The sequence below is a fragment of the Ostrinia furnacalis genome, unplaced genomic scaffold (assembly GCF_004193835.3).
Source record: "Ostrinia furnacalis isolate ACB-3 unplaced genomic scaffold, ASM419383v2 OfSCF2392, whole genome shotgun sequence".
Lineage (NCBI taxonomy): Eukaryota > Metazoa > Arthropoda > Insecta > Lepidoptera > Crambidae > Ostrinia > Ostrinia furnacalis.
Genome location: NW_021132631.1, coordinates 71,968 through 91,756, shown reverse-complemented (window position 1 = coordinate 91,756; position 19,789 = coordinate 71,968). Strand labels below are relative to the sequence as shown.

The following is a 19,789-nucleotide window of genomic DNA, read 5'->3' as shown; positions in this document are numbered from 1 at the left end:
GCTGCATGAATTTAATCGCAACTTCAGTACGCAGCTGTTCTCGCTTCAAGTTGAGAACAAATCTATTACGAAAGTACAAATGCTAATGCACATGAACTTTTGATGTCCCACTTGGATGTATACAGATGACAACACATGAAGCTAGAGATTTTGTAACCAGGCGATGTAGTTGTAGAGTGACATGAACATTATAAATACTTAGGAATATTAAGAATTATAGATTAGAAGTTTATGATGATATGATATATTTACTAGTAAGAGTTTACTAGATTTTCGTTAGCATCGCCAATAATTTATAGTACCACTAGCTTTCCGCCCGCGGCTTCGCCCGCGTGGAATTTTGTCTGTCACAGAAAAACTTTATCGCGCGCGTCCCTGTTTCAAAAACCGGGATAAAAACTATCCTATGTTCTTTCCCGGGACTCAAACTATCTCTATGCCAAATTTCATCAAAATCGGTTGCGAGGTTTAAGGCGATTAGAGTCCTCAATGACCTTGGGCGTTTGACCTTCACGCCGCGCGAAACACCCGCGCACCCCGCACGAAAACTCCGATTTGACACCGATCAAAATTACACGGGCATAGGTAGATACAGAATAGAAGCTCTTTTTTCATGACATTACTGCCTATTTTAAACTTGAATTGATGAACCTTGATGTCGGTGTCACTAACTCAGGCGTAAAGGTATTTAATAAAAATAACACAATCCATGAAAATTTTGTACGGGATATTTTTTTTTTCGTAAATTTTCTAATGTCTTTGTCGGTTCAGCCGTTCTCGAAATTTGAACATGTAATATGTAGGTAACTTCGGGTGGAATCTTGCAAGCTGAATTTGTTTGACCAACTTCCTGACGACAACTGTAGGTATTGGAACACATAGTAGTATTGTCTATGGTTTAAAAAAGCAAATATTTCTTCTTTTGTCTTTTGTCATTCTCTTTGTGTCACTTATGAAGAATAAACTGAATATGTGTTTAATCTCGTCTTTTTATTAGAAATCCTTCAACAACTAATTGAGTTAAAATTTTAGATATACATGTAATTCGGATGACAATGCAATATTGTGATGACATGGAGTCGATCTGATGATAGAGCTGGAATGCCAGTGGCCCCATAGCAACTCCGGGATTAAACAATTCCATCGAGTTTAGGCTCGTTTGATTTGTATTTATTTATTTATATAAATATAAGTAAGTAATATTATGTAAGTAAGCTACTTTAAAAATCACGAGTACCTACCTACTTCAATTCGCAAAGGCAAACAGGGTCTGATGATGGAGCTGGAATGTGGCCGTAGGAATAGGCTAGTTTCTTAAAAAAAACACTTTTAGTCCGTCAATTACACTATCAAAAAATATTGGACACGGGATATTTTTATTTGTCAACAAACAAGTACCTACCTAATTACGAAGTTATGATGCGATGAAATTCCGCGTGACGTCTAAAAGTTATACTTTGTAATTATTTGTTTGAATAAATTTGAATTTGAATTGTGGTTAAATCTAATTCTAAATGGCCCATTTGCACCGAGCCTAAGTATGAAAGATATAAATTGTTTTCTTCACGTAAATCGATTAAGTTACTGATTCTGACTCGCTCCTAATTTGGATACTGATTGCAAAGGCCTAGTAAATAAATAACGGAATATATTCTCAACTTTTACTTATCTAGTGCCGTTTTTTTTTTGGAGTCGATTTTTTACACTAATAGATTCTATTTAGGTAGATAATAGCGTCCGAGCATGCCTTAATTCAATCGTATCGTCTGACTGAACGTGCTCTATGAACAACTCTGATATAAAAACTATTGTCAAACAAAGACTAGGTTGCACCATCTTATTTTAAATTTGACAAAAGTCAAAAATCTGTCAAACTACATACAAAAAAACACCGGTTATCGCCAAAGCTACGGTCAAAGTTAGGTCACGTCAGGTGGTGCAACTCAGCCAAAGAAAAAATTCATTTTGATCGCTAATGTCAGTTTGCAGCGAGTGACACAACCTCCCCGTCTGAAGGCCAGCGGCCGACTGCCGCCCGCACCCCGCGAAGGCCCCCTCAACAGCAAAACGTTCGGAATTTATCAAAAGTAAAATTTATGAATGAAAGTAATGTTCGATTGAAAAACGCAACGTGTCATTTAAAGATTAAAGAATTCCTAATCTATTCGTGCAATTTTTTTTTAAATTAACATAGCCGTTTTGGAGGAGTAGGGAATTTAAGTAAAAAATCGATGTCCCGTATTTATTTTTTTAATCCAAAACAAAGAGACGTAGCGAAAATTCAAACGTCACAAATGTAGTCCTTGAACTGTTGTATAACATATATTTTTTTCAACTATTTCTGTCCAGCAGTAAAAGAGGAGTAGGCTTTACAAAATGCCCATTTGACGCGGATTGAGGACTCTAATCGCCTTAAGCGGGAAAGCGTAACAGACAGACAGACAGACAGAGTTACTTTCGCATTTATAATATTAGTTGGGATTCCCCGTATACTTAGGGCCTAGGAATACACGTTCAAAATAGTATAATCAGGAAGTAACTTTACTCGGAGCTCGTGATAGAGGCCTTAACCGCATCGCTAGCTACTAATGATTAAATCTAAAAAATCCACATTTTATTGTACATTTAAAGCAAAAGTTTGCAATTGACCGTCAAACTGTAAACACCAACTGACGAGACAAAGTCGCTTAAGCCCGGGGACCGGCGACCGGACGAGTCCGTTTTCGGAGCTGCGGACCCCGGATAATCTTGACAGATCGCTGCTGCAAGCTGCAGTACGGATTTTTGAGGTTGAACACTTACAAATGAGGGGAGGTAGCGGTTTACACCGACTAATTAAAACCTATCGTTTCAGCCAAATGACGTCCACTGCTGGACAAAGGCCTCCCCCAAGGCTTTCCACAATGAACGGTCCCGCGCTGCCCGCATCCTATAAAACTATAAAACTAATTTAATTTTTGCAAGTAGGCTTTTAAGCACTTTTACACACACGTCTCAGTATTAACCCTACCACTGCTTCGGGACTATAAATGGGCCAGTGCCAGAACTGTAGTAGAAAGCCAGTAAATAATATGTAAGTAAGAAATCTGTTTCATAGGGTACAAAAGAAAATGTATTTATAAGGTAAAATGGTAGAGAGGTACTTTAACCTGGACACGGCAGGCACGAATATGAACTAGCGATCAAAAATACTTATGTAAAAGGTGAGAAACGATGTAATGTTAATGGAAATAAATATTTAATTGTAGCAGTGTCAGTGTAACATAATATAAAACAAGTTTGCATATTTTTAAATCTAAAATAGAGACAGTTCAAAATGCTTCCATATTCGGTAGTAGGTATCTGTTCCCAATCCACAGAAGAGGATTTTTCTCAGCTTATAACTTGAAGCTGTAAAAGGGTTCACATATTCGAGCCAAATGAAAATAAATAGCTTAAACGTTATAGCGTAGCGATGTGGGAATAATATTTTGATTCCCACCCGGAGGCAGCTGCACGGTAGATATTCATATTACGTTAAAATTGCGATTTTCTTTGGAAGAAAAGATCTTTGATGATATGTTTTTCTTTGAGACAGTCATAACAAATTATCTACGATTACTGTATCTCTGATTGCATAGATTAGGAGTTTAGGATTAGGAGATTTTAGGTCGCAGGAAGGCGCTGAATGCAGGCCGCTACCAACCGTGCGATGTGGAAGTCATGGGGAAGGCCTATGTTCAGCAGTGGATATCCTGTGGCTGAAATAATGATGATTACTCGTTGTTAAGTCCACCAACAGTGTTAGTAACTTAGCAATGCAATAAACAGTTTTCAAAGAATAAATTGAATTTACCTCAGGGTCCATTCGTTACATGTGGCTTAGATATTCCCAAGATGGCCGCCCATAAACATTGAGGGTCGGCGTTTACGGCGATGATATCTTAAACCCTTGCTCTTACAAGTTATTTCTTTTCGGGGACATCAATCGAGTTCAGATCTGGGTGCTTTAGGGGCTATATATGCAAAGTAATGTGCGTTTTTGCGTTATGAAGGACCGTAGATAAGATCATTTAAAGTAGTACTTTAAGTGCCTTTTTCCTATAATGCGGATTTCAGCACGTGTGCGGATCTCTCAAACTCTGCGTGTTCAGACTAGCAAGTTCACTTACAGTTTCCATAGCGGGCTACATACTAACTTGAAGAAAGCCTTATTAGTCACTTTGCAATTACAGATTCATCTGAAATTTTCTGTAAAAGTGCCAATAGTCTGTAGCTTTCGTCCAAAGTTTTTAAATCTGCAGCTATGGCCATGTTTGTTCTTTAAACCCATCCCAACGTAACTTTGACTCTTATTAAGGAACTACTATCTCCCTCAGGTAAACAGTTGAATCTAGTTAAAACATCACACAAAACTAATTTAAAATTATGATTCCAGCCGAACAAATTAGCATACAAGCCCCAACAATGTATGCCATCTGTTTGTTATAATCCGAGCGCCATGTGTAAATCATACGAGAACATTATACGAGTATACTCGTAATTACGTTAAAGGTCATCAGTACCAGTGCCATCGTATAGTTTATTCATAATTTTTTGGACATTAAGGCCCAGAACAGACGGTGAAACGCAACTGCAACGAAACTGCAACTGCTAGTTACTTTTGAGTTGCTTCTAAGTTTCTGCCATAGCGTCCGTTGAGAGACACATGACGCGACCAGTTTGAAACTTTCAGTTTCAGTTTCATTCATAAGAATCATCAGAAAGTTGCAGGTTCGTTGCAGTTGCGTTTCACCGTCTGTTCTGGGCCTAAGAGTAACAGGCTTCTATTTGCTTTGTATTTTCATTTGAGTGGAGTGGCAGAAAATCAATGGTCATTATAACAGTTTGTTTGCAGTGGATTACATTTCCATTTATCAAGAAAGGCTTGGCTACGGTACGACCATCGATGAATGTTGCGAAACCGGGAGAAAAATTAAATTGATTTTCATGCGATTTCATGAAATCTAATCATTTATTCAGTACTTAGCTCTCTAGGGCGCTTATACACGTCCCAAATATAGGTTGTAAGATGTCGCGGGCACAGCTAGTAACTTATAATCTGACGAGCTTCCTTTAGTTACATCTTTAAATAATACTTTGGGGCTAGATGGCGCTGTATGAAATTGTCCAAAAGAAAAAAAATAGCTGTACCACTGAAGTTTTTTTGTTGTCCTCATAAATGACATCACAAAAATTCTCCTTTCCTGGACACATTTTATTTCGGCAAGAAACTGAAACAATTTACGGTAGCAACCCAACATGTCTAAGTGCGCCCTACCATAATGCATCAGACAGGCTCAAATTAAATTTGCGAGCAATTAGCTAACGAAGCAACGAATGGCTTCCACCACACACAGTACACTAACCTTAGTAGTCCATTTACGGGGTTTTATTGAAGTAAAAAGGAAAAAAGACAAACTTAACTGACTATTTAGTCTGGTTAGTCTGGTACTTAAAACCTTCGAAACTGCTTCTCATGAGTCCTACTGACTCATGAGAAGCAGTTTCGAAGGTTTTAAGTATTACTTACTGGTATTACTGGTATTACTGGTATTACTTTTATGATTTGTCAAGTTATATTCCGTAAACGGTATGGAAACTTGTAGGTGTACGTAAGACGTCATATTTATTACCAATGATTCAGCCACAGCCTCTCCCAATCAAATGATTTCCATATAGCTCGGTTGGTAGCGGACGAGTATGTTTATGTTTTCTGTGGTAGCGGCCTGCATCCAGCGCCTCCCTGCTTTATTTTATTTAATTAATTTTATTAAGGAAAACAAACAGTTGTACAATAAGAATTACAATTAAAACCTTATGTAAACATTTAAGTAATTATACAACCAACACCGTTATCCACAAGAGGACTGTGGATAACGGTGTTGGTTGTATAATGTGACTGCTTTATGAGGTATCAAGGCACATTTATAAAGTTGATTTACTGTTCTCTTGTACTATGACTATACTTTTAAAGTGTGTCGCTAATTACTTAGGTGCCGGAATAATAAATAAACAGCATGAAAAAACACTGGTGCTCAATATTAACCAATCACTTGTTACAATTATTATTTCTAAGTGTGAACCTAAGGAGAAGAGAAAATGGGAATAAAGATGTTGGTCGCATACAAAAAGTTGTTTGGGTCTCTGAATGAGAACGAATTTTGAAACAATCCTTTATCTAAACTGCTCCGTGTTCTGTTCAAGTTCTAATTTGTTAACACTAGTTTACAAGGTTTTTTACCCAGAGATGAAACTGATATGTATCGGTAGAGTTATTAACCCTTACTTAAAAACTGAACTTAGAAAAAATTTAGGACGTCAAATTTTGTAAATATTGATTATTTTAATTTTTATCATTTTTGTACATTTGTCCCTAAAAACAATCAAAAATAAGTCGTGTTACTCCTTCTTTTATACTGATTAGTATCAGTTTACCTTATTATAGACCAACAGCAATCCACTAACATATTTTTATCCCAAATTCCTTGGTATCTTTCCTCAAAAACCTTCAAATCCTGGTGAAAACTTTCGCCATGCTCAACACTCACGCTTCCCAGGTTCTCAGGAAAAAAATCCAGGTGAGAATGTAAAAAATGAATTTTTAACGACTTATTCACACCCATTCTTTGGTAATTCCTCAATAATTTGGAAACAATTTCTGCTTAATTCTCAGATTTTATAGTTTCCCAGGAAACTTTTCACTGCTGCTTTAAATTAATACCAAGCATCATTCCCTTACTGGAATTGCTGGATAATGACGGATAAAGAACTCCTTCAGATTGTAGCACAGGTTTTGTGACTGATGCAACATCAGGATATTGTATGTTCTTGGTTTTTTTTGTTAAAACCTGCAGTTTCAGTGAGGCAGAAGTAACAGTCATTAGAGTGATTTGTTGGTTCTCTCTATAACACTGGGGTGCCTAATCGTATATGTTTTCTTTTTCCTGCAGCCTAGTGCAATAATATACTTCTCAAATTTTCGCACACTACAGCAGGAACCCATTTTTTATCAGGTTTGTTAACGAGATTTGAAAGTAATAGAAATAGGCCCGTTTTACGGCCTCAGTGATTGGTCTCTTATTTTTTGACAATATAATTTGACCACTAACTTAGCAAAACTTATTTGGGCTTAATTTACACTGCCTTGGTGTCATTTTAAAACAAGTGAAAATGTTAAAATAATACTTAAACGCAATTAAAACAAAGTAGAAACACCGACACGGCTCACAAGACAGCTTACTTAGGTTAATGTGGATATCTCAAAAACTAGACGTGATAAAAATTTGAGACATATATTTTTGTAATAAGGGGGCTGGTAGAAAACACACCCAATATGAATTATCTTTGGGTAAAAGAAAAACTTTTTTTTTGTAAACTGGTGATCTAGGCTCAGCACAGCAGTGTGAAAAGATGTTAAAATTAGTAAACTACATTCGGATGTAAGAATGAGCTCTAAAGAAGTTTATTTTAAATCAAACGTAATCCATTTCATTATCTTAAATTATATTTGACTAAATTTTAATCAATAAGCAATTAAACAAAGCTTAGGTTTACTAAACTAAGTAACGTAAGTCAACTCTTGATCAGAAAATTAAACAAAGTTTTGTTATAAAATTACGACTAATAAAGTAGGTACCTACTCTAAATCAAAATCTAAAGATACTTATTGAATTTTAAATCTCAACGTTCTTGTCTTTTTCGCTGTAGTATCGCATGAGTTAGGTTTGGCACTCGTCCGGGGGGATCCATTGATCTAAAATTATATTTAAAATAATTTATTGTTGTACTATAATAATATTATTGCTTATTACGAAACTACGCTTAAAATTAGAATTAATCGTGCTGTTGGATTGAGTCAGTGAGACGCTGTAGACTAATAAAATCTTAATCTAGACTACTAAGAATTTTTCGATTAATAATTTAATCGAATGAGATGGAAAAGGGTTCCTTTTTTATACGTCAATTTTATATCATAAGAGGAATTTTACGATACTTTCTAGATTGCCTACCGACCGCCCATGACGAAAATTTATTATTGTTTTTTGACGGAAAAATCTATGGGCTTATCGTGCAAAATCGATAAAATGCCTCGATATTTTTTTTATCATGGCCAGTTGGTCTAGAATGTGCAGCTTCAGAAGGCAAAAACTAAGATAAGGATCGTGTATACTCACTTTGGATGCTGGCGGTCCCATTCTTCGAGCTGTGTGCACAGTTCCAAGGCGTTCAGAGACGAAAACACTTTGCTCCCGACGACAGGGTCAAACTGACTGGACGTACTCAACTGATGGGTCCCTGAAACCAATAGGAATTCTTTAATATTAATTTAACTATGTTTAGTATGTAGGTAGTAAAGATTATGACGTGTACACCCAGATTCAGGCACAAAAGTTGGCCGGCGACCAAGTCCTGATAGCGAGTCATAAAGTCTTGCTTAAAAGTTTGTTATCCCAGCAGTACGAAAATTCTGAGCGGGACTATTCCCACCTCTGGTTTTCAGCGCTGCAACACCTGTGTAGCCAGGATCCACAGCTTGACTGCCAATAAAAACCCAAGCAGTGAAGGTCAAGTTTGTCCAGGGGAAAGTTGAAACGAAAATTCAGAAGTATTTTAATAAAATTGGGATAATTATGGAGTATGTTAATGCTTACTACAGTAACAAGGTTTTGGTAGTGTAGCTGTGTTATGTCCCTTACTTGGTAATTCTACATAGACATTATTTTTGTCAGATGTCTTATCAATGTTTGTTTTAGTATTTTGGCATTCAGTATTGATATTGGCTTTTGCATCTATAAGTTCACTTATTTCTTTATCCTTTGGATCTCCTAGAGTTGAAAGAGCAGTCTCTATCGGTAACACTTTTTTTAAATCTTCATTCACATTAAACTCATTTGACAGTTGTTTCAAAATGGTTATACATTTATCAAAATCCTCATAATCTTCATTGGTCGGAGAGAAGTCAAGTCTAATCGTGTTAAAATGTGATTTCACTTCAGATTGAAGTTTATTAAGTACATTGCTTTGGATTTTTGTATCCACCCTTTTGTGTGTGATGTTTTTGAAAATTGGATCTTCTTCCACAGAAAATACATTGTTATTTTTCGAATCGTGTGATTTTCCACCACTTGCATAATGTTCCACATTACGGATTACTTTATTTGATTCCTGGAACGATACTCGTTTGTGACTTATTGATTTTTTTGGATTACACACACTAATAATAATATGGTCAGCCATTGAAATTAATCTAGTTGGTCTGAATACGAGTACAGTAAAGGTAGTTCCTTTGGGGAAATAGATACGCTAATTTACGTTAAAACTTAAAAGGGTAAGGGACTGCGTACATTATCGGCATGACAAGATATTTTTTGATGACGAATAATTTTAATGTTATAGTTTTATACGATACAGTATAAGATCTCAAACAAGATGCCCCATAAGGGCTAACTTTTCTTTTTTATTATTTTCTATAATAATTTTGACGTTCATAAGTGCCACTTGTGGTCTAAACTGAATAAATACTTTTGATTTTGATTTTTTAGATCTCATTTTATATAGGTAGGTAGGCATTTTTCTACGATTTATATGACATGAATTTTGATAAAGCTTTATATCTACTTACGGGTAGATTTGTAACAAAAAACAAACATTACCTATGTACGTTAGATACCAATCAGTTACTCTTATTTAACTATTTATCATTTTAACGTTAACGAAAGCGTAGACGTAAACAAGGCAGCAAGTAAAGCAAGCAACCACCCGAAAACACCAACCTGCCCCAAAATATATTATTGTTTTAAACTTTCATGGTCACTAGCAGAAATTAAGGTAGGTACATGGCATAGCAATCCCGTCAATAATAATTATTCTGCCCTAAAATAGTTTTCACAAAACATCCGATTATGAAGTGTTATTAGAATTGAATTGCGGTGGACGTGGCTTCTGGAATTTTCAATCAACACGTTCTGCGGTCAAATGGTTGATTGACTGCGGTATTGTGTATGATCGCTACCTAACACTCGTATTCACAAACGATGCTTGTTTAAGTGAAGCAGCAAATTGAACGCACAGCTTTCAATAGAGCTCTGTGATTGGTTCGTATGTCACCCTATGCGTCCTCGCGCACTGTGAGACCTCGTAGTAATGTTTGTGAATACGGGCGTAAACGTTTTTCGTAAAAAGAAACCTGTTAACCAAGCTACAGTCAAAAATTAACCAAACATAGAGCCTGCAATGACGCCAAAGTCTCATAATTGTATAGAATCTCTGTTACAAGTCTACTAGTGTCAAGTGCATAATCAAATTATCCTATGTAGATGCAATCTGCAAGAATTATGTGACGGCAAAATAGTCCAGTGTTTGAGTATAAACCAATATTATTAACCTATTGACGTACATAAGTGCCACTTGTGGTCTAAACTGAATAAATATTTTTTATTTTTTTTTTATTTTATTAAATCTTACTTGAGATTATCATGAAGGTGCAATGCATAACCTGTAAAATCTATCTGGAATATTTTTTATAGAAATTATAAGCTTTTGCCGAGAGTGCAAAATAATTTCTTTCAGAATAAACCAGCAAAGAACAACAGCAACCCTCAACTAGGTACCATTAGAAGGCTCTCGATTACAAATATCCCAATCAAAGTCCATCCCATTGTCTGGCAAACAGCCGGCAGCACACGCGGATCGCAGTAATTGAGGTTCAGCCGATTGATATTCAGTCGGCGAGGCTCCGAGTGAGCCGGAGCACTAAGAAAAATGCATTTGAATGGACACGACAAATGCTACAAAGTTTACCAGCTCTTGAGAGTCTTGACGCAGGCCGCTACCAAACGATCAACATGGAAAGCATTGGAGGAGGCCTATGTTCAGCAGTGGACGTCCGTCCTATGGCTGAAATGATGATGATGACAAGCTCTTCAGAATAAAAAATGTGTCACAGCGTCGTGCGAATACAACCTTCATGGGCCTCGTGGTCGTACTTCGGAGTCATGAAGGCTTCGCTACGTGCTTTTGTTGCGGATATAGTACAGTCAGCGTTCAATAGCGACACTCACAGCAGCCAAAAAGTTCGCAACACGTCTGTTTGTGTTGTAATGTGTTAATAACTTATTTGGAGGTCACGAATTATTTGAGGCTAACTGTACAAATAAAAAAAAGAGTTGTTTATTCAAATTTTGTGTAGAATGCTGAAGTCTATCATTTTCAGCAACTCTATGTCCTAAGTCTATAATTTTTATTAAAACGAGTCTTCATATCCATTCCCGCGAACATCCGTGACTCTGGAGTCACAGTTTGCTTCCAGATGAGACCTGCATATTTCAAACACCATTAACCTGCGCATACTATTCAAGTTCACGGAACAGCACATGTTCCTAACGCTCCCAACAAATTGCAACCTTACCTACCAATACACAGAGCACAAAATTCAAGGTTCAGCTTAACTTTAACACTCTCAAATATGTGTTTCTTTGAAAGGAGCTAGTAATTTTGCATTATGTATCTGGCTTTTAGAAAACTTGCCAATTATCTGTGTAGCCAAGTTTCAGCGAAGTTGTAAGATGAATATTTAAAGCTCGCAAAAAGGTTCGCGTCTTCTGAAAGAGTGTAAATGATTCACACCTATTATTTCTGTATAAGTGAGTGCATTTACTCCTGGGACAGCTGCTTAGTGTAACTATTATTATAGTGTTTTATTGAATGATTTAGTTATTTAGAAATATAACTAAGTTTAGAGAACACTTTTTTTTAGTAATAAGGTTTTATAATAAAGTTTTCTATGTAGTTGTTTCTTCGCAAAATTAGTTATGTAGCTTTTTTCAGGTACTGATTTTCGTGAAATCAAAAGTTTGGTGAAAAGTAGTTTTTGAACTTGTAGGGACACGTTGTATTTTGTGGAATTTACAATAGTAGGTATATGGGAACGACTGGCGAGCGCCACAGAATGCGACTCGCATGAAATACTCAACAAAATGATGTCGTTAAGTAGAGTTCATTTTACTTTACATCGTTCTTATACCCTGAGCTCTGATATCAAGTGGAATGTGGCAAGAAATTGCACCTTTTTCTGCACTTTTCTGTTTTTGAGCTGCTTTGATCTTCGGTGATGATGTTTCCTCCATGTAGTCCCCGTTGTGGTGGTCGCAATACTTCGACTCGTGTTTGGCAGCAAACGCCATTTTTTGACCGACTGTAAGAAACCATCAAAGTTTAGAAATTATTCATTATCATCATCATCATTAATTTCAGCCATATGACGTCTACCATAAAACCATACAAAAGTGTTCAAATGCTATTGAAATACTATGCTCTATTAAAAGAAGAAGAAGGAGAGTTGCGAGTATAATAAAATAAAATAACCTCCTGTCTCTAGCCACTCCAGTGCGGGAGTCGGGACATTTTGACACTTCTCTAGACTTGTTTCGCTACTTGACGCCGCGATGACTTCTTCGTAACCTTTCTCCTGAAAAACATCAAGCTGTCATGAGCATTCATGTCCAAATATTTGACTAAATTGTAATGCATTTTTCCTTTATCTCTCCTCAAAAATATGGTGTTGACCCGAGTGCCAATTTGAAGATTTTATAAACTTCTGGAATAAGTGGCACAGGTGTTTGGATGATGATGATGAGGGACTTTAGTGCTAGTGCATTTACAAACAAAACTTACAGGCATGACCATCAGTCCTTGTAATTTAGTTTGACTGTAGATAAACTGCCAGAAATCACTGCATTTCTTAAGTATATGAGGATTGTCATCGACGCCTTCAATCGGCGTGAAATCGAGCCTCAGGAATTGGCTTTGCATCGGTTCTCCACAATCAGCATCTGTGAAGTCACTTGCAGCAAACGTTTCGTCCAAATCATCATCCTTATTTATTTCTTCCAAATTAATGTATTCTTCTTCAACCGCTTCTCCAAATATTTCTGAATCAATTGCAGTAACAGATTTTTCTTCACAAATACCGTGAATACATACTTTTCTCACATACCGATCTTCTAAATCAATATCTTCTTCTTTTTCAGGAATGTCTTCTTCCCCTTCGTCTATTATTGATAAGGGCAACAATAGTTTAGACGCAGACATTATTTGTAATACAAAATTATATTCCTTTAATCTTTGTATTCCTTTAAAATAAGTTTAAATTGAGTAAATCTTTAAATACCCACTTGTTGTTTCATCTAATTTCTGCGTCAATGAAGGTCAATGATTACTGACATGTCACGTGTTTGTCAACCTCTGAGTTCTACAAAAAATCAATGAACACAAATGAAGTAATAGGTATTTCTCATTTAATTCGCTTTATACATGAGTTTTATAATTATTCATACATATGTGTTACAAATACGTCTTATAATAAAGTACTTCTGAAATACTACCTTCTATCATGTAACTTCTGATTAAAAACTTTAAATTCTTTTGCTTTTTTTCCAATTTGTCTCAATTATGTCTGTCAACGTTGTATTGTCTGGTATTGTCAGTTTGATTTTGTCTACTTTATGAGCTTTGTATTGTTCGTGTTTAATATTATTCCTAGCTACTACAATTTAGCTTTTATTTTAGGATGGCTCCTACCAATGATAGAACTTCTCACCACGATGTTGTTTCTACATCAGAAATCTATCCGAATTCCAGTTCTTCTTTCGAGACCACCAGCAACCCGCCAGGGTCTCACGAGTCTTTCAGCATCTTCGGGGACTCAGCTTGCGGGGAACCCTTGTCTCCTCAACATTTGATGTTAGACTTTACGCCTATAGAAGAGATAGATAACGATTTCGTTCAAAGAAAGTGCTGTGCCTTCTGGGACTTCCTGAATAGTAGAACGGATTTACATAGTTTGATGGTCATGCCGGTTTGTATCGTCACTTATCTATATGATAGAAAGATTGGTCAGATTTCTTTTAATAGACTCCAAATTGAGGCTAAAATATTGTCGCTTTTAAAAACTGGACTGTCATGATTACTTATTAATTGAAGAAAGAAAAAAAAACGCACACATTTTAATTAGTACCTAGGTAGGTACATTGTTTATTATTATTTTTAACAAATTGCTAAGAACTTAAACTGAATTTGTTTCAGGAGAAGAATCTTTACGACTTAGCACTAAACAGTGAGCCGTCGTTGAGAAAGGAATGCACCGGGCTGATGGAGGAGCGTGCGTCATTTTTAGGGAAAGAAAAGACAGCAGTATCTATGTTGGAGTTTGTGGAAGAAAAAGGTTAAAATCTTAACGTTGTAGCAAGACTTCTGGTTTTGTTTGGAAAAATCTGTATGGATTGGCATCTCTCTATTTATCTAAGGTGTTATTGTATTCTCTATTTGCTGCAGGTGATGTGAACACTGTTTTATAAACTAACTAGCTTTTTACCGCGGCTTCACCCGCGTGTTATTTAGTTCGTCACAGATCGTCGTAAATTATAGCCTATAATATGTTATTCTGGGTTATAAAAACGAATAAAAACTCATTTATTTTTGCAAATAGGCTTTTAAAAGGCACTTTTACACGTCCCAATATTAACCCTACCACTGCTTCGGGACAATAAATGGGCCAGTGCTGAGAAGAAGCAGCGCAAGAAACTCAGTCACTATTGTCAGCCTCCTTTTTAAGGGTTTACAGTCTTTAAAATATTGTCATAAGTATTGATGCGAGCTAGGTAGTTAAACATTCCAAACATTTTTATCTTTTATATAATCATCAATTTTATAGTAGCCCTTTTTCATTAAGGTGCTTTTGATATGTGCTTTAAATTTATGAATGGGCAATTCTACAACAGTTTGTGGTAATTTATTGAAAAGTTTAATACATTTCCCCATAAATGAATTACCAATCTTATGCAGTCTGAAATTTAGAACGGCAAGTTTATTTTTGTTTCTTGTATTGAACTTGTGTAAATCACTCTTTCTAGTAAATTGCAATTTCTATATATTTTTGCGAACATATAAAAGGTTTTCATAAATGTACCGTGAAGCTACTGTGAGTATATTAATCTCCTTAAAGAAACAATAATACCTACTGTAAAGTTTTATCAAAATCCATTTTGCGTGACAGAGTAACAAACATCCAGACATCCAAACTTTCGCATTTATAATATTAAGTAGGATGTCACTTTGGCAGGGCTCATAGACCGGACGTTTGAAGCCAAGCTGCCGCAGTCCATGTGCTCGCTCGGCTCCCGGGAGTACCGCGAGAACGAAGCCAGCGCGCGGTTCAAGCCTACTGCCCATAAGAAAGAAAGTAAGCTGATTTAATTATACTAAACTAAAAGTTAGTTAACCTATCATTCAGTCACACTACTAATAGTGTACCTACCACTAACCGAACTGAGCAGAAAATTTTGCGCCCACTGGGAATCGCACCCGGAACCTCTGGGGTTTGAAGAAGGTGGGCTTACCACTAGACCACTGATTTACTTAAGGTCTTATATCCCCTAGATGGGGCAGAGGGCGTCCACAACAGTCCTCCATCGCGTTCGGTCTTGAGCTTCGCATTTGATCCCGCTCCAAGTCTTGCCGATTTTCTTTGCCTTGTTTGCTATAGTGTTATCATTATAGTTTTCCTTGGGGGTTCCAATCCAGAGCCTGCTTGGGGATGTGATCGGGGACTTGCCGCAAGTGGAACTGGTTTCGTAACTAGATCACTGCGTTTTTTGCACCGATTTACTCTTTCTGCATGACCCGTGGTTGCTGGCAGAGAATGCCATCCAGCATTAAGTCCGCCACAGTGCATTTGTATGTATGTAGGGGAGACCGGGGCTGAAAGTGCCGGGGGTAAATTGTTCCGATGCAAAATATCTCGACAACAGAAATAATTACATAGATATGTGATCGTATTATGTCGCATGTGGCCAACTGTTAGGCATTATACGAAATAATACGATCACATATCTAATTCTTTCTGTTGTCGAGATATTTTGCATCGGAACAATTTACCTCCGGCACTTTCAGCCCCGGTCCCTATGTGCTAAAAGTTTAAATTTAATAAATAAATATATCACAGAGGCGGTTAAATGTGTCGTTTAACCTTACGACCTTACCTTGCAGTGTGCAAGTGCAGCGGGGACTGCAGATGCTGCCCGAGCCAGGCGCCCGCCGCGAGCCCCGAGGTACTGCTCATGTGCTCCAAGATGAGCGAGTGGGACAAGAAGCACCCCAAGTTAGTTTACGGGTCGAAGTGTTACATTTTATGTTCAACTAGCGGCCGCCCGCGACTTCGTACGCGTGGATCCCGTTTTACCCCCTTCATCTATCTTACGCGGTTTAGATTTTTTCATACAAATGTTTTTTCCCGCTAACTCCCGTTCCCGTGGGAATTTTGCAATATCCTGTTGTAACTAAGCTTTAAGTTTACTAAGGTACCTGCATGCCAAATTTCAAGCATCTAACTTAAGCGGTTTAGATTTTTCATACAAAAGGATTTTCCCGCTAATTCCTGTTCCCGTGGGAATTCCTAAGTATACTATAACCTGCCCAGGAGTATGAAGAATAATTGTACCAAGTTTCGTTAAAATCCGTCGAGTAGTTTTTGTTTCTATAAGGAACATACAGACGGACAGACAGACAGACAGACAGACAGACAAAAATTTTACTAATTGCATTTTTGGCATCAGTATCGATCACTAATCACCCCCTGATAGTTATTTTGAAAATATATTTCATGTACAGAATTGACCTCTCTACAGATTTATTATAAGTATAGATTTCTGTCTCTATTTATATTTGTTTTTGCAAAAACTACTGAATTTTTTTGGCAACTGATTTTAGCGCTCTTACGCACTAGCGCGCGGTTAGCCGCCCCCGCGGTACCGCTAGTGCGTAAGAGCTCTTAGTTTCATTCTCAAATGGTGCCAACGGTACCCTAATTTTGTAATGCCATAAATAAATATACCATAATGGCTTGTTCCCACGGAGACATTCCGTTTTTTGCAGGAACCGTACAGTTTTTCGGGATCCTGCATTACTGAATCCCGCAAAAGTGGATGGCCTTGGGAAATTGGGAATGAGTCCTAATTTGTATTATATCTAGGTGCTAACATAATACATAATATTTGTAACCCCACAGGTCTATGGAGCCCCCGGGACACCCCCCTGCGCTGAGTCGCTGCGTCATGCAACGCAAAGTCACCACCTAGCCCACTGCTGGGACATCTTTTTAGCTCTTTATTTCATAGTTGCTTAATTCATACGTTTATCCTTGTTGTTGTTAACCTGTTCTATTTGTTAATTAGTATTTGTTTGTAATTAAAGTTTTCGATTTGTTTTAAATATCTCTTTTACTAAGTGAGGCAATTGTGGTAAGAGTAGTCGCCCGAAAAATGTTTTGGTACAGATACAGTCGAAAAGAATCGAAAACACGTTTTGATGACGATAACGTATTTAATTTAAAACGTTATTACAATAATAATAGGCAGTGTGTAACAAGGTTTTATCATAGAGGGTATAAAACGTTTTTTTGCCTTTGTCAAATCAATCAAAACATTTCGTCAAAGACATTTCAAAATTACAAATTAGGTACAACGAAATCAACAATGAATTTATATTAGTGTTAATCTACTATCACCATTTAAGATGATACAATTACCAGATTTGAGGAGAGACCCTAAAGAAACAGCAGATCTATGCAAGTAAAATCCAAATTCTTTCTTCTATGAAATTTAATTTAGGAAATTCTTTAAAAATATTTATTTAAATCTATACTTAGATAAATATTTATATTGGTAACAGTGACTTATGTTCAGAGTCAGAATTAAGCAGAAAATATTCAGCTAAACGTGAAATTTCTAGTTGTCGTCCAATATGCAAGAGTCGTCGTCGCGAATGGCGAGGCAAGGTCCAGAACACGTCAGCAGAGCTGTTGCTTGAGCGGAAACCTTTACCAGAGTGCTTCAGGCGATGCCCCACGGTGAATGCTTGTCATCGTTAGCTGGGCTACGGGACTACCCCCATCTCTCGTTGCCACCGCTGCAACTCCTGTGTAGCCAGGATTTACAGCTTAACCATCAATAATAACCCAACCAGTTTAGGTCAAGTTTGTCCCGAGAGAAAATTAAATCAGCTAGGGTGCTAAAATCTAATCGACGATTTTAGACGACAATGTTTGGGGCTTATGGCGTAAAATCGAATGGCACGATAAAGCTGAACGCGGCGCACATCCTAGGCCTTTAGGACATTTTAGTCTCCACTGCATGAACACGAACCGAAAAATAATTATACAGTTTTTCTCGAGTTTTTAGTGAATGAGGATAAGATTTGAAGTTGAGAGTGAGTATGAAAACGAGGATAAGGACGAAGGATGTGAATGGAAATAGGGATAAGGATAAGGTTAAGGCTGATTGATTGACGATAATAATGAGAATAAGGATAATGAAGGGCATGGACAAAGAAGAGGATGTGAATGAGGATGAGATTATGAAATTTTGAAACTGAAGAACATACCGCTGTACGTGCGCGTGCGGCGCGTGACTGTGAACGAGTGGCACGCGGTGCGCTCAGCACACGGGGATAAGGATGAGAATGGGAATAGGGACCAATAAGATGAGGATGAGGATGAAATTTTTCCGATCACGAAGGTTAAACTGTTTGATGAATTTGCTATGTTTAGAAAGTGTTCCCGAACAGCCCGTGCCCGCTGTTCGGGCGCGCTCGGCGCGTGACGGTAAACGAGCGGAATGCAGTGCGCGCAGCATACGGGATAAGGATGAGGATGGGAATAGGGACGAGGATGAGGATGGGAATAGGGATGATGATGAGTATAGAGATAAAGATGAGGATGATGATGACGAAGTTTAAAATGTACTGTAATGTAATGTTTGCTAAATCCGCTTCTTGCAGAAAGTATTCCCGAACAGCCCGTGCCCGCTGTTCGGGCGCGCTCGGCGCGTCACAGTGAACGAGCGGAATGCGGTGCGAGCGGCGCGCGTGGTCCGCGTTTGCCAGGCGCCGGTGGACGACGCGGCTCACACTCCGTACTTGAGGTTCGCTGAGATGGCCAAGAAAATTGGTAAGAAAATAAAATTGTCCTAGTTAGGATTAATTAATTAGTTTCTTGGTTAGAATGAATCAACCTTTGAGACCGAATATAGGTAGAATATACTTTACGAATGAAGTTAGATTATTTAAAACGTAAGAATGGTTCCTACGGAGACATCCCGTCTTTTGGAGGATCTTATTTACCAGTAGGTATACGTATTTAATATGTTCCCGTTTGTAGAGTCCAGTAAAAAAGCAATCCGTTCGAATTTTAAACAATGTGTTCATAAACGCCATACCGCTTAGTCCAGTTTTGTGGCTTACTGGATAGCCCTAATATTTGCTACAACAACGCGCTGCGCTTGCGCGAAAATCCTGGCCAAGAACTAAGTACTATATAAATTAATTTTTGATGTTGCCTTCAGGCGCGTGGGGCGCTGTGAAGGCGTGCTGCGCGTTCTGCGAGTGCGGCGCGTGCTGCGGATGTTGCGCACGCGACTACGTGCCGCGCGACGCCGAGCGCGCGGCGCGCCGGCGCGACGACATGCGCGAATTCGACGCGCGCGTGCGCACCGACTGCTTGAAGATGCGCATCATGTACGACTAGCGCGCGTGGTTTAGTGTTCTTAGTGCGAGTTTACACTAAAAGTCCACGCTACAGTCAAATAATTCTGAAACGTTAAGAGCGCTTTCACATTACGGCGTTAGTAGAGCGACTGCAGCGCGGCCAGCAGCGTTTTTATAATGTGCAGGCATGCATCCGCTGTCACATAATATGAAATTTTCGGCAGCGCGTCTG

The 19,789-nt window shown here is 37.9% G+C and overlaps 2 protein-coding genes across 2 annotated transcripts; both read left to right on the top strand.

The window, feature by feature from the left end:
- Positions 1–13,522: 13,522 nt before the first annotated feature.
- LOC114355344 (uncharacterized) lies at positions 13,523–17,200 on the top strand. Its single transcript, XM_028308144.1, has 5 exons — positions 13,523–13,876; positions 14,104–14,242; positions 15,140–15,259; positions 16,066–16,177; positions 17,084–17,200. Exons 1-5 carry the CDS (start codon positions 13,589–13,591, stop codon positions 17,151–17,153), a joined length of 729 nt encoding a protein of 242 aa, XP_028163945.1. The 5' UTR covers positions 13,523–13,588; the 3' UTR covers positions 17,154–17,200.
- A 356-nt stretch (positions 17,201–17,556) lies between these two features.
- LOC114355349 (uncharacterized) lies at positions 17,557–19,597 on the top strand. The gene is made up of 4 exons (XM_028308148.1): positions 17,557–17,645; positions 17,806–17,923; positions 18,853–19,021; positions 19,416–19,597. Exons 1-4 carry the CDS (start codon positions 17,590–17,592, stop codon positions 19,595–19,597), a joined length of 525 nt encoding a protein of 174 aa, XP_028163949.1. The 5' UTR covers positions 17,557–17,589.
- The last annotated feature ends 192 nt before the right edge of the window (positions 19,598–19,789 follow it).